At 37.0% G+C, this 14,842-nt stretch overlaps 1 protein-coding gene across 1 annotated transcript in view; it reads right to left on the reverse strand.

Moving 5' to 3' along the window:
* LOC102922709 (transmembrane protease serine 11C) overlaps positions 1-13,037 on the reverse strand; it is a 52,925-nt gene extending 39,888 nt beyond the window's left edge. The window contains exons 1-2 of the mRNA XM_006983811.2: positions 12,982-13,037; positions 6,256-6,371 (exon numbers count right to left, since the gene is read on the reverse strand). Coding sequence (XP_006983873.1) covers positions 6,256-6,371; positions 12,982-13,037 — 172 coding nt within the window. The remainder of the gene's footprint in view (positions 1-6,255; positions 6,372-12,981) is intronic.
* Positions 13,038-14,842: the final 1,805 nt, after the last annotated feature.

Raw genomic sequence — 14,842 nt, forward strand, 5'->3', positions numbered from 1 at the left:
TCCTGATCCTACTGCCAGGGGGCACCTTAAGAAGATCAAGCTACACAATTGTCTCGCTTATGCAGAGGGCTTAGTCCAGTCCCATGGAAGCATTATATTTTCAACATCTGTGGTCATCCTACAGTGCAATGGAACATCTGACTTATTACTCCCATAGGAGTATAACTTATGACTAGTAGACTAACATTTAATAATATTTTCTCTCTTCCTTCCACCTTCCTTTCTTTGCTTGCTTTCTTCCCCGCCTCTCTTTCTGAGGCACTGGGAATTGAACTTAAAGATTCATGCAGCCCAAGCAAGTACTTTGTCACTGAGCTATATTCACAGCCCATTTAGGAGTACTGGAAAAAATACTTTTCAAGTGGTTCAAAGAGTTGGTGTTAAAATTCATTGATTTGCAATAGAGATTCTCAATGATGATTTGCAGAACCCAGTCTAGCCTGTTTTTGGGTACTCTATGAACATATAATAGCCTTTGCATTCAGAAAGGTTGAAAAACTCAAAATAATAATGACATCTGGTGATATGTGGAAATCATGTAAAATTCAAATTTAGGGTCCCAAATAATTACTTGAAAACTTTACTGTGTTAAGTGCTTAGTACAGCATTTTAGTTCAGAAGCAGTCACTCACTGAATGAATGTTACCTCAGTTTGTGGACACTTTCATGTACCTTTACTCCTTTTCTTTTTCTTTTGCTTAGAGTACTAATTGCCTCCCTTAAAAAGTTAAATATTGGAATTGGAGAGATGGAGGTGAGAAGTTCCAGGTTTTGTTAGCATTATCCACATGGTGGCTCCAGGTCCAGAGGATCTGATGCCCTCTTCTGACTTCAGGAGGCACTGCACATGTGTAGAGCACATATACACAGGCAGGCAAAACACTCATACATATAAAATTAAAAAATAATAATAAAAACAAAAAAGAAGATAAACTAACTAGAAAGCACATGATTATCATTTAGGGTAACATGAAGCAGAGGAAGGAAAGTACCCATGAGGGAAAACTGTGTTTTGGTTTGCTCAGCTGTTCTTTAGCTAATTACTGATTCCATTGAAAGAACAGTTGTTGTGAAAATATGGCCCATTATTTCTGGGTTTGGAGTCTACAATAGTGAACTACCAAACAGTTGAGTACTACAGAATATTTGAAAAGGAAAATGGTATGTGTCTACCTCTGTATTCTTCTGACTTTGATTTGTGCTTCCTGGCATTGCTGGAGTAGTCTTGACTATGGTTCCTTTTCATTGACAAATTTATCTGTTTATTCATGCATTTATTCCTTTTTCAGTGTTTAGGTCTGAGACTCCTCTAGCACATCTTCAACCAGAGATCTAAATGCTCTGTGGGTTGCTTCTTGGATCAGACCTTAAAGGATGAAGATTCTTTGCTGGAAAGTCTCTACTTGCTCCCTCAGAAACACATCGTTTATCCCCTTGACGCTGGCTGTTTCTGGGGATTGCTGAAATACCATGAACTACTTCCACTTGTTTTAAGGTTTACTTATATTTATTTGTGTGTTTGTGTCATGTCTGTCACCTGTATGTGGGTGCCTCCAGAAGACAGCAGAGGTAGTCAGGACCCCAGGAGCTGGAGTTACAGGGATTTGTGAGTTGCTGATAGATGGATATGCTGGGAACTGAACTATGGTCCTGTGGAAGTTCAACAAGTTCTCTTGACCACTGAGCCATCTCTCCAGCCTAAAAACTCATTAATTACATTTTAGATATTCCAGGTGGAAGGCTGACTTAAGTCTGCTATGTTCCTTAATCTGTAAGGGTCTTTTCAGGATAACATTCATCTTCTTTATGAAGTCTGTTCACAGCTTGATGTGAAGGGTAAATGCTAACTCTTATTATGCTAAGTTGGTGATAATAATGCAAGAAATGAAAGCTCATCTATTTCTAAATGTAATCTCCCTAAATACTCTCTTCTTACCTTTAGTTTCTGGCACCCATTCTTGATGAATGACTGAGGTTAGAGTCTATCTTTTGTTTTTGGTTGTGATCCTAGCCTTTAACAGCTGAGCCATCTCTCCAGCCCTAGAGTCCATCTTTTTAGTGAGTACTTTTTTTTTTTTTTCAAGACAGGGTTTCTCTGTGTAGCTTTGTGCCTTTCTTGGGACTCACTTGGTAGCCCAGGCTGGCCTCGAACTCACAGAGATCCGCCTGCCTCTGCCTCCCGAGTGCTGGGATTAAAGGCGTGTGCCACCACCGCCCGGCTAGTGAGTACTTCTTAGTCATGGTTCTTGCTTGTTTGTTTGTTTGTTTTGGCAGATGTTATGGCTATAATTTGTGATTCAGCAGCTGTAACAGCTATCATTGCCACCTGTCTAATGAGTATACATGGAAGATACAGTGGAAGTAATTGCAAATCCCCTACTTCCTGGGGTGGGTGCCTGATTAGTTCACTCTGCACAGTTCTATTTCTGTCTGTGTTGGTGCTGTTTTCCTGTTGAAAACTCCCCCCATCCCCTCCCCTCACTTCTCCTCAGCCCCATCATCCACTCTCCCTCTGTTTCTGTTCAGAAAGGGCCAGGCTGCCCATGGGTGTCAACAAAGCATGGCTTATCAAGTTGAGGTAGGACTAAGCTCCTCCCCTCGTATTAAGGCTTGGTAAGGTAACCCGGTATGAGGACTAGGTTCCCAAGAGCCAGTCAAAGCATTAGGGACAGGTCCTGCTCTCATTGCTAGGAGTCTCACAAGTAGACCCAAGATAGTCTCACAACTATCACACATATGTAGAGGGCCTAGGTCCATCCCATGTGGGCTCCTTAGCTGTCAAGTGTTTGTGAGCTCTTATGAGCACAGGTTAGTTGAATCTGTGGGTGCCCTTGTGATGACCTTAACTATTCTCATATCTTACACCTATAGCCAAAACTTCAGACAAGCCTTGCCCATTACTCTAAGATTGGCTATAAACGTTACCACTAGTCTTAATGAGATTTAACCACTGTTTGAGCTTTCTTACAGGATCACACAGAGATAGCATAGTCCTCTAGACAGCAAGAAGCAATTCTAAGAAAACTATGCCCTCCCTCCAGGAAGGTTTTGTTTTCTCAGGGTTATGAATAATTGTCTTCTGTTAGGGGTTAGTTGTACATTAATAGGGGAGTGGGTGGATCAATAAAGTTTAGACTCAGGACTATCTCATTGAAAAGAAAAGGGGGAATAGATAGGCTAGGATAACAAGGTAGATTATTGTATCTACTTGTAAACCAATTAGCAGACTATCAGCTCTAGATAATTTGCATTGGTATGGATTCTTGTATATTGATACAAATGTAAAATTATATTTCTATTCCTGTTTAAGATAATTTTTATATTGATACAAATTTAAAACTATATTTGTCATGTTGTTTCTATGTTCCTACTCCTGTTTAAAATATAATTGTATATTGATAAAAATGTAAAATTCTATTTGTTATGCTGTATGTTTGATCTATCTCTGTTTAGGATATTTTGTATATTGATACATCTTATGGTTATTGTTATCATATTACATTTCTACCTCTGATTGAGATGATTTGTATATTATCACAAAATTGAGGTCATTGTTTTTATACTATGCATCTGTTTACAGATTGTTTATTTTTATAGTGTGAAGCTTTAGTCTTTAGGCTATTTAGGTTGATAATACCTATAGGTTAATAGTCACTCATGATTGTCATACTTATGTTAGTTAGGTTTCCTAGCTACACAGAAATATATGTCAGATGGATAGTAATCTTCAAACACTTAATAGACCTGGAGAGTATGCCATTCAAATGTTTGAATAACTTAGAACTCTGTTGACATGAGACATGATTGCTCCTGGCAGCGCCGATCTACTCCCAAGGGGATGTTGGGCATTGAAGATACTCCACATGGAATTTGTCTTCTTCTTGGCAAATATGATCTGTTGGGCATAGAACTGCTCTTGCCTCGACTGCTGACATTAAGCATGCTGTCCATTCTGGACAAACAGTACGCAAGGAAAAACAGTTGCTGAACCTTGCCAAGACAGGATAAGACAGTCTATCAATTTTTTCATTTTTGGAAATGGTGTGTCAGATATTTAGGCCTGTAGCCAAAAGTGGATGCCCCAATATTGTAGAGAAACCTTGGGTGACTGTCTAGGCAGCCAGCTGTTTCTGTCATTCCTTGTCATTTTTTGGAAGTCTGTTTTGTGCACTTCCTGCTTATTTAGGTAATGTCAGTAATATCATTTCCTTCTCGGGTTTTTGATGGGATTGAAGATTAGATAGTTAGTTACAATTCTCTTATATCTTAGCTAACAACATATCAGGTACTAGATTTAGATTTTTCAGGATGGGACAGCTTTTGGAGTAATCTCTGTATTTTGTCATTTACCTATATTCTGGACATCTAGTATGTGTTTCTTGTTTGATGTTGTTCTTGTTGGCTGTAATTCTATTTTTGTTTATATTATTACCCTTTGTTTCTCCTGGGCAATACTTGATAATTGTTCTTATTGTATATAGTTTTGTATTAGGTCTAGAACCTTTTTGTTTAGACAAAAAGGGAAAGGGTATTTGCTTCACCTATGACCTTGGGCTACCTGGCCTGATAGAGGAAGTGCTTCTTGTCTGCCTACCTCTTAAAAGTGAAGAGAGGTCGGGGGTCATGCTCTCTTCTGGGTTGTGGAGACTGAGTCAGACAGCATGAAGGGGCATTGGCATTTTTCCCGGACAGAGCAGAAGGACTCTGCAACTGGATCTACCTTATTCTGTACCCATGAGTCTGTATTCCTATAGCACTCATTAATAAATTGATATATATTCTTATATACACCCTTTTGGTTCATGATTCAGCTTACATTACTATTTCTGGATTTTTTTATTTAACTTTTTTTTTCATTTATTTTACATATTGACCACAGTTTCCCCTCCCCAACTTCCATCTATCCCCCTTCCCATCCAGTCCTCCTCCATGTCCATTCAGAAAGGGGTAAGACTCCCATGGGCTTGAACAAAGCATGGCACATTAAGTTGAGGTAGGACCTAGCTCCTCCCCCTGCATCAAGGCTTGAGTGAGGTAATCCAGCATGGGGAATAGGTTGCCCAAAGCCAGCTAAGTGCCAGGGATTGGTCCTTATTGCCTACATTACTTATAAATTTTTCCTCATGTACAAATGTAGATGTTTTTTCTCACTCATATGTGAAAGCTATAAAAATTGATTACATAAGATCAGAGAATAGAACAGTGATAACTAGGAAGTGCTGAGAGAGGGAGATGTCAGCTGGCAAATGCCTAAGTACAGTTGGATGGAAGAAATAAGTTCTAGTGTCCTATGGTCATTAAAATGAGTGCATTTTATGATTATAAAGAACTAGAAGAAAAAAATAAAAAATTATAAACACAAAGAAATGATATAATTTAAGGAGATGGACATGGTAGTTGCCTTGATTATTAAACATTATGTACATGTACCAAATTATTACACTGTACATCAATATGTAGAATAAGTATTTTTAATGGTAAAAATCATGCCTAAAAATGAGCAGAAGAAGACACAGAAAACTTGTCACAATACTCTACTTAAAAAACTCAGTGACCTCATAATTTTTCCTATTTTATGTATAAAATATATTGAAAAATTATAGACGTATTTTTTCTTGACAGTTGAATATTGGAGAAGAATCTACACTTAAGGAAGAATTTTATGAGTAGAAAATATTGTACAGAGGAAATATAGGCTTTGGAGTAGGAAATCTTGTCTGTAGTAAGAAATCTCAGGTCTTTAGCTTTCATATTTATTTGTTAGCTCATTGATTATCTCCTTCTGGAGCTACTAAGTTCAACAAATAGAGACTGTGTCTACTTTCTTCATTAATATAGTCTCAGTCCCCAAATCTTTCCCAAAACAAAACAAAACAAAACAAAACAAAAGAATACCATGTCTCTAGTTTTAGAATGCACTGGGCTAAAAGTCATTTGCGGACAGTCTGAGGACAAACTTCTGGGATGAATATTTTTGGGGTGAATATTTACTATCTTAATTGTAATGATAGTCCCATGACTCATATGTGAAAACTCATAAAAATATATGTTACATGTACAATTTTTTACGTATTAGTTATCCCTCAATAAAGTCTTAAATGTTAGTGTAGTCAATGCTAATGACCACAAGGGTAAAAAATGCATAACAAAGAAACAAACAAAAAGTTATGTTTCCTTTCTGTCTTCAAATTTCCTAGTTTTCCCAGTGTAGAGTCAATGCATATGATTGTAAAGATAAACATAATGAGTACTTACCACAGGCGGCAAAATAGGCAATGAGTCCAATTACCACTGCAGCAACCACCGTCATTAAGATGATTAGGGTAATCTTTCCACATCTTGTGAGCTTTATTTTTGTTTTGGACTGTGTTCTGAGGAAAAGGACAGGGAGGTGTCAGTAAGTTTGATTTGGAATTTTGGAAATACATACGAATTTAGGTTTAAGTGTAAAAGTGTGTTATTTTACATTAATGATGTATTCAGTAGACTGATGAGTTTGAAAACAGTGTAAAATTAGTGGATAAAGTACTTATTTTTAAGTACCTATAATCACTAATGGTAATACTAAATCAATATTCATTTATTCCTTCAAAGAGTATTTGTAGTTGGTTTTCTCTGCCAGGCACTAATGTAAGAACAGTCACCTCTGTCCTTATGGAGCTTACAAACCACTAAGTAGAGTTAGAAAAGACATACATAAATAAATAAGTCCAATCTATAACTGCCTACAAGGTATTAAGTGCTATAGGAAAAGTAGGACTGTGAAAGATCAGATACTGGGCTTGTGTTAGCTGCAGGAGAGAAAAACTGCCATTAAGTAGAGTGGTCAGGGTAGACCCTGGCAGGTAAAGTGTGAGCATAGTTAACACACGTATGGGAGTTTGGCATACTAACGTACTGACATCTGAAAAACTTCAAACAAAGACAATGACTCAAGGACAGCCCAGGGATAAGGACAAGCTTGGCATGTCAGGTGGTGTGGCTGGAGCAGTGGATGATGGGAGTGTACTGGGAAAGTATGGTTGAGAGGCATTAAGGCTCAGATTTCCTGAGCTTTGTGATAATGATTTTGACTTTTCTCAGCAAAATGTCAGCATTGAGCAGCTTTTAGTGGTGGATTGTGATGACTTGGCCTAATGTCTTAATGGGACACCTCTGGATGCTGTGAACAAGAAACTGCAGCGGGCAAGTAGGAGAGGGACAGGGCAGAAAATATTACGATGACTGAAACAGAAGATGGTGTTGGCTGAGACTGGGGAAATACAGGTGGAACAAAGGGGTTGGGTTTTGTATATATTTTAAGTATAATGCTGATAGAGATATGATGAAAAGATGGATTGTAAGAGGAATTGAGGATGTTTTTTGGTATTTAGCAGGACCACATAAAAGATGGTATTGTCATCATGTAAGATGAAAGACTTTTTATGCAACAGTATTGTTGTTAGGGGTGTTCGGCAGGCATTCATGAGTCAGTGTGGGTCAGATATACAAGTGTGAAATTTGAAAAAAGAGTGTGAGTTTGTCATGTCAGTTTGTCATCCCTGAGCACATAGATTAGAGTCTGGTAGTGGAGGTCAATACCAAGGGAGTCACGGCAGGTAGAGAAGAAGACCAAGGTAGGATCACTTGTGTCTTTTTTTTTTTTTTTTTTTTTTTTTTTTTTTTTTAGAATGTTAGGTTAGAGAGAAAGACCTGGAAATGATAGATGCCGAAGTAAGGGATGGGAAAGGCAGACAAAGTGGATCCTTGAGGTCAATGGAAGAGAATCAAGTACAAGGAACAAGCTCAAAGGTGGCTCAGACATGGTAGGAGGATGGGAATCACAGGTGTTTTGATAGGAAGCTTTAGGAATAGCACAGAGTTTAAAAGACAATGGAATTAGAAGAAATAGAGACTTGACCACTGATCTTTCCTTCAAAGAGTTTGCTGAAAGGAGGGGCATAGAAAAGGCACTATATCCAGGGGAGGAAATAGAATAATGGCTTCAAAAAATAACCTTGAATACTCATAAAAAGACACTAGTTGAACAGATGGCCACATTCCTATTTCATAAACTTAAGAACTATTAACATTTTACTATAATACTTCCTTCATGTTTTTATGTAGCTTTTTCAAGTAGTTACAATGAATTTATCTAGGTAATTTATGTTTCATCTAAAAATTAAGATTATTTTTCTGTGATCAGTGATACACCTAGTGAAGCTACCATTAATTTCTTAATATCCATTAATACCAAGTTCACATTTACCGTCATCAGAACATCTTTTACACATTTTTTGTTTGATCTGAACAGAAATCAAAATTCCTACATTGTGTTTGGTTGTTGTATGTCTCAACTTTTTAAACCTGGAATAGTCTCCAAATTCTACTTTTTTTCCTTTCTGACATGGCTCTGTTGTAGTTCCTGGTCAAATTATTTTATAGGATGCTTTCCCTAGATATGTTTCTGTATTTATTTTTAAAATGCTTAAAAATCAATGTTCCACCTTGAAGTGATTACAGGCTTTTATGTAACTATAAGAAATAATATAAATTCCTCATATCTTTTAATTAATTTTCCTTGACAGTAATCTTTACTAAAATATCACAACCTGGACATTGACATTCATGGAGCCAAAATACTAAGCATTTCTGTTCATAGAGGCCCCTCATGTTTCCTTTTAAATATGTAGTTCCTCCAGCTCCTGTTCTCTCACCCTCTTTAACCCCTAGAAATCACCATTCTGTTTTTCCTTCCTAGGTTTTTGTATTGCAAGAACATTATAGAATAAATCATACACTATGTAAGTTCTGGAGAGCTGTTGTTTTACATTCAGCTGCAGAATTTTTCATTATTATTTACAAATCATGGACTTGTAAATTTTAGGCATTAAGCACACCTTGGAAGCAATAGATGGACAGCATAGAAGAACATACAAAATTTTAATTCATTTTAAAAATCTGTGTGTGTGTGTGTGTGTGTGTGTGTGTGTGTGTGTGTGTGTGTGTGTGTGTGCTGGGGTGCAGATGTCTGTGGGTGGGTGTGCACAGGTCAGAGATCAATGCTGTGTGTCTTTCTCTCTCCACCTTTTTAATGAGCAAATCCAAATTTATTTTAATGACATGCAATTTTAGAAACCTCATAAGTTAGTGAGAGCCCTGGTTTAGGATAGGATTCTAAAGTTATAGAAACGTGTCACATTTCTCTGCAAAGCCCAGCGAGTCATCCAATTCAAAGTCACAGTCTTAGAAAGCCAACTGTCTTTTCAGTCAGTTCCACCTCAGTCTTTGAGTCATTCATCCAACCCGGGTGAATCCAGTCAGATCCCCAAGATCTGCCTGTCTTTGGCTCACCCGCACTGTGATGATAGGCACTGTGCCCTTGACCTTGGCCTTTTACGTGGGGCCTGGGCCTCTCAACTCAGGTCCCCATGCTTGCACAGCGGAACCTTCGCCTCTTGAGCTTTCCTCTGTCCTTTGAAAGTTATTATAAGAAACTGCCTCATGATTTGCAAATTGGGAAGCAATTGGATTTTAATGCATTCATGATTCGCACTGTAAATGCTATTTCATTTTTCACAAATGTGGAAGAAGTGTCTTTAGAAATTAAATGAAGAATTTATTGTACCCGTATTTGTTAACCTCTTTACAAAATTAACTTGTTCTGTGTGCTCTATCTTGCTCTCAGCTTGCAGGACTGCCATAAGTTCCACAGACTAGACATGGGAGTGCGGGAAGTTGCATTCTTGCTTATGGAAGGTGAAAACCTGAGAATACTATTCTGGCGGATCCACAAACTCCTGAGGCCAAACTTGTAGGTGAAGGGTCTTCCCCTTGTCACTTCACACTACAGTTTGTTCTCATGTCCTGACCTCTCCTCTTATAAACACAGCCATACTGTGTTAGAGTCTATCCAACAACCTCAGCTTAAAACATCACTCATTTAAGTTTTTCCTAAATGCATTCATGTTCTGAGATATCAGGGGCCATAATATTAATGTATGAATTGGAGGGCACAATTTTAATCCATTATATGTATGTTTTATGTATATATTTCAATTTGTATTAACATTATGAGTTGAAATAATACTGCATAAATATCAATATTTTATTTTATATTAACACAAACTCATATTTTGTTTTATATTTCATATTATATATTTTATGCTTTATATTTTATGTAGTCTATATACTACCCATATATGTATGTGTGTTACACACGTACATACTTATGTGAATGTCTTTAGAAAATTTCTAAGATCAAGAAGAATAAATACATTCCAAAAAGTCACATTTTAGTGACTATATGAAATATTGGTGACTTTGAATCATCTATATTAGTGCCTATATTATTTTTATTTTTATTTGATAACAAAGTCAAATATCTGTTAGGAAGCCTACTTTTTAGTTACTTGGCACTGATTCCTTGAAGGATAGTTTTTCCTAAAGAAACACTGTCAGCTGGGGTTCCAACATCAATGACATTTTCATAAGTTTCATTTTACTTTAGATAAGAGTCTCATTATTAAAAAGGACATTGTCTAAATTAGTGTTTCTCAGTGTTTCCATACGATGCTTAGGAACACTTTGGGTTGGAAGAAGAAAAGGAAATTACTCCAGATATGTAATGTCCCTTCCTCTCTCCTTTTTCCAGGTTAGCCTTGAAATCTTGTGTTCAAGAGATTCGTCTGACTTAGACTGAAATTATGTTTCCTCCAGTCTGATCAGCTCACATATTGAATCTAGGATAGATAGTGTTTAAAATTGGGGGCGAAGTAATTGACTCAACGATATGGTAAATCCTGTTAAGTTAATCCTACACACGAATGTGTGCTCTAGACATTTTCCTCCATACTTTACCAGTAAATGCACACGTATTTTATTTTTACGCACACAGCTTGCTACGGAATAAGTTCCAATGAAAATGTTACAAATGACAATTTTGATGTGGCAAATAGTTGGGGTCTATTTTTCAACCCTTCTTAATTTGTGTCCTTATGATAGATGGAACCATATAGAATTCTGCTTCTATGAATAAAAAATAAATGCTGACAGTTTCATAAGAATTTATTAATTTATAGATACTTATAAACTGTTTACTGCTTTAGCTTCTGGTTCCTGCAAAGCTATACAAGAGTGATTCTTGGATACAAGAGTCCGTGTGGTAGGGAATCAACACATGACTGGAGTTTCTGCCACTTCCTGGTGGGGAGCTGGGAGGGAATTTGCAAGCCACCCATCCTATGTTTCTAATTTTAAAGAGGGAAGATGACCTTTATAGTGATCTTTCTCTATGGGGGAGTGCAGAGGAGCTGCCTTATGGCTAACCTCATAACTTAGGCAAGTTGAGGATTAGGGCTTCCCTCACAGCCCAGAAAGCCTTCCTATTTCCAAAGGCTTTATTGGTTTCATTGTGGAGCAGCACATCCCTAAACTCAAGAGGAAAGTCCCACTTGGTTATTCTTCTTTTCTCTAGAACATTCTTATACACAGCATCAACCATATGGATTCTACTTTTCTAAACTCTTATTATTAGATGAAATGTTGTTTGGAAAGCGAACTGCCCAACATTAAAGAGAAATAGTGTCTTGGTTAGGAGTTAATGTAAAGGACAGAAACACTTGATTTGATTTTATCAACACATGTTAATTTTCCACATGTGTTTTACTAATAAATTACATATTAGAATCATTTGGGTGCAATAATGCTATGATTAGTGATGTAATTTATTATGTTTATAAATGGCATACAAGGATTTCCAACTTTAGCCTTGATCTAAAATTATTAATTTCTTGAGATAAAACTAGAATCTGCCTTCACAATATAGCTCATATAATATTTATGGAATATAAGAGGTTGATTAAGTTGATCTCAGGAGGTAGAATACACTACTTAGGATCCGAAGTTTTATAAGTTTTGTTAAGTAAGTATTGGCAGTAACTTAACTTTATGGAAAATATTTCAATATTTCTTTAACGGTTAAATAAGTTAAGTATTGATGTGAATGTGAAAAGTGGAATTATTAATGCTGTATACTAATAAGTTGCAACATCCCAACATTTCCTCGTCACCTAGAATCTAGATTTTTTGCCTAGACTTGTGTCATTTTTTTAAAAATATAGTTCCCAATGAGTTTATCAATGCCTGCATTTTGTGAGAGTACTGGAAAGAATAATGTGTATGGAAACACTTATCTTCATGTTTCTCTGATTGGCTTAAAAATTAAAATGCAAAAAAATCTCTGGTCCGTCTGTCTCCTTTATAATAGTAGGTCAGCACATTTCTTAGTCTTCCAGACCAAGCACACTATTGCTAACATCATGAATAAAAATCTTCTCCTTTTGGTTGTGCCTTTACTTCCAAACTAAATGTAAAAACATGCCGCTAAAAATATAGGATGATGAAGTACTGTAGTATTCCAATAATTAAAAAAATAAGACCTCCATTTTGTTTTACCACTTCCAAGGAGGGAGAATAACATAGTAAATAAAACAGGAAACATCTCCATCACCCCACACTACCAGAAAAATAAACACACACACACACACACACACACACACACACACACACACACACACATATATACACATATATACATATACATATATATATGTCTTTTATGAATTCATAGTGAAATTGTGTTCTAAAGATATGCCTACTCCAAATCTCCAAGTTTCGGTTGTCCCACAAGAACACCTTGCTTACAATTGAAAGGTTTCTCAGGAAATGTAGAGTAAGCTCTAATGGTGAAAACTTTTCCACTAAATCATTTTTCCTTCGGTTTGAATTTGTATTGGTACTATTTCCATAAATGGTGGGAGGAACTACTTTTTTTTTTTTTTTTTTTTTTTTTTTTGCCGGTTGTAGTGGAACTGCTCGTTTTTAAGAACCTGAGAATGCAGGTTAAGTAGCTAGCTGCTTTAATCCTTTCCACAGTATCTTTCTGAACTGTAGCGAACCCTCCTGCTGCTGCCCCCCGCCCCCCCCCGCCCTTCCACACACCTGTTCTGCAGGGATGTCCACGGCTCTTCGCTCCACCGAGGCTGCCCCCTTGCCATCTTCCACTTGAGTGCTGCGTGGCACAGTCATCCTCCACCTATTTAGCTTACAAGAATCTATGGCTTTTATGTGTTTTATGATAATGGCCTAATGATAATTCTTAGCACTTACACAACTTTTCATCTTCAAAGTGCTTTCCAAACATTTACTAATTAATTTTAAAACATTAGTAAACCATGAACTGTGTGTATGCCGATCCATAAATAATAAGTACTCGTATCCCCCCAGTGGGGGCAAAATTTAGAATTAAGTTGTGTTGACTACGGAAGTAGCAGGACTGACTACTGACCTGAGAAGGGTGGGTTTGTGTGTCCTGCACAGAGAGACACTTCTAGCTCCTCCCACTCCTTGCTCAGGCCTCACTTCTAAAACTTCTGGCGATTTCTCTTTTGTTCTCTGTGAACAGCCAATGGCTCTTGAAGCCCTAACCTTCCATTAGGACCTGAATGTTTTCCAACCCATAACTCTCTTGCAAGCGTGTATCATCCTTCCATGAATTCCCTCCTGAAATTTTTACTGCTGCTTTAATTCTAGTGCTCTGTAAAGAATGTTTGATACTCTGAAATCTACAGGGTGTTGATTTTTAATTAAAAGATATATGGGTTTAACCAGCAATTTCTCATGTTTTGGCCAGCATTCTGGCTTCTCGCAGCCAATTTTGATACTGGTGTAGAGGCGAGATAGGACACATCTTAATCTTCAATTATGTGGGAGAAATTGAATTTGCTAGAGGCCAGGGACACAGCAAGGGTGTAAGGAAGGGTCTAGTTTTTAGTGCTGTTGGAGCAAAGATCTCCTGGTTTAATAGTCTTTTTTTTCTCTTTCTTTCTTCTTAGGCAGCATCTCACCATATGGCCTAGGCAGGCTCTGAACTTGCAATCCTTACAAGTGCTTAGATTACAGGTATGCTTCACTCACACCAACCAGCAGTCATTTTAAAAGAGGGTTAGCCTCGCGATGCCTGTACTACCTTTCTTTTTCTCAAAACATGTCTAGGGAATGATAATCAGAGATAGCATGATAATTCAATAATAATAATAATAATAATAATAATAATAATAATAATAATAATAGAATCATAGTGGCAGTATGCATTTCATTTGCTGATAGGATCCTGATGAGAGATCGATCAGCACCAAGTAAAAATTTAATTGTATTAATTAAATTGCATTTAATTAATTGTATTTAATTCATCACCACAGACACTACTTCTGTATATGTGCTTTTCTTGGCATTCTCATTTGTCTCTATAAATCGTGTTTATCCTTTGAGGCTTACCACCTATCTGAAGCTTGTAAACTCTATCAAACTCCTAGTGTTCTACTACACAATGAACGTGGGCTTGGGGTGCATTGGACCAGGGACAACATGAAAAGCTTATTGAATTATTGGTCTAGAATGGTGTTGGAGATCAAAGATGCTCAGGGATGACACTTCATTCCCTCATCGATACATATCACACAACTTGGGGAACTATGCATTAAGTCATATGCAAAAAGCTCTTAGATGCTTTTAATCTCATGATGAAGGCTTAGATGCCTGATGAAGGCAGTGAGATAGTGTGGCAGTTAGAAAACATGAATATAAACATGAGATGGAACACACACAAATCGCTCCATGAACACAGATGCAAAATCTAATCCTAGTGTTATTGGTGGGAGTCAGCCAATGAATTACGTAGAGGAATTCAAGGAAAAACATTGGGTTACACTTGTAAGATTCTATAGTAGAAGAATGTTATAAAAAAAGATTTTACGTGGAGATTGTAATTCTAAGCTTCTCTTAAAATCACAAAACTTTATGT

Source organism: Peromyscus maniculatus, chromosome 10 (assembly GCF_049852395.1).
Source record: "Peromyscus maniculatus bairdii isolate BWxNUB_F1_BW_parent chromosome 10, HU_Pman_BW_mat_3.1, whole genome shotgun sequence".
NCBI lineage: Eukaryota > Metazoa > Chordata > Mammalia > Rodentia > Cricetidae > Peromyscus > Peromyscus maniculatus.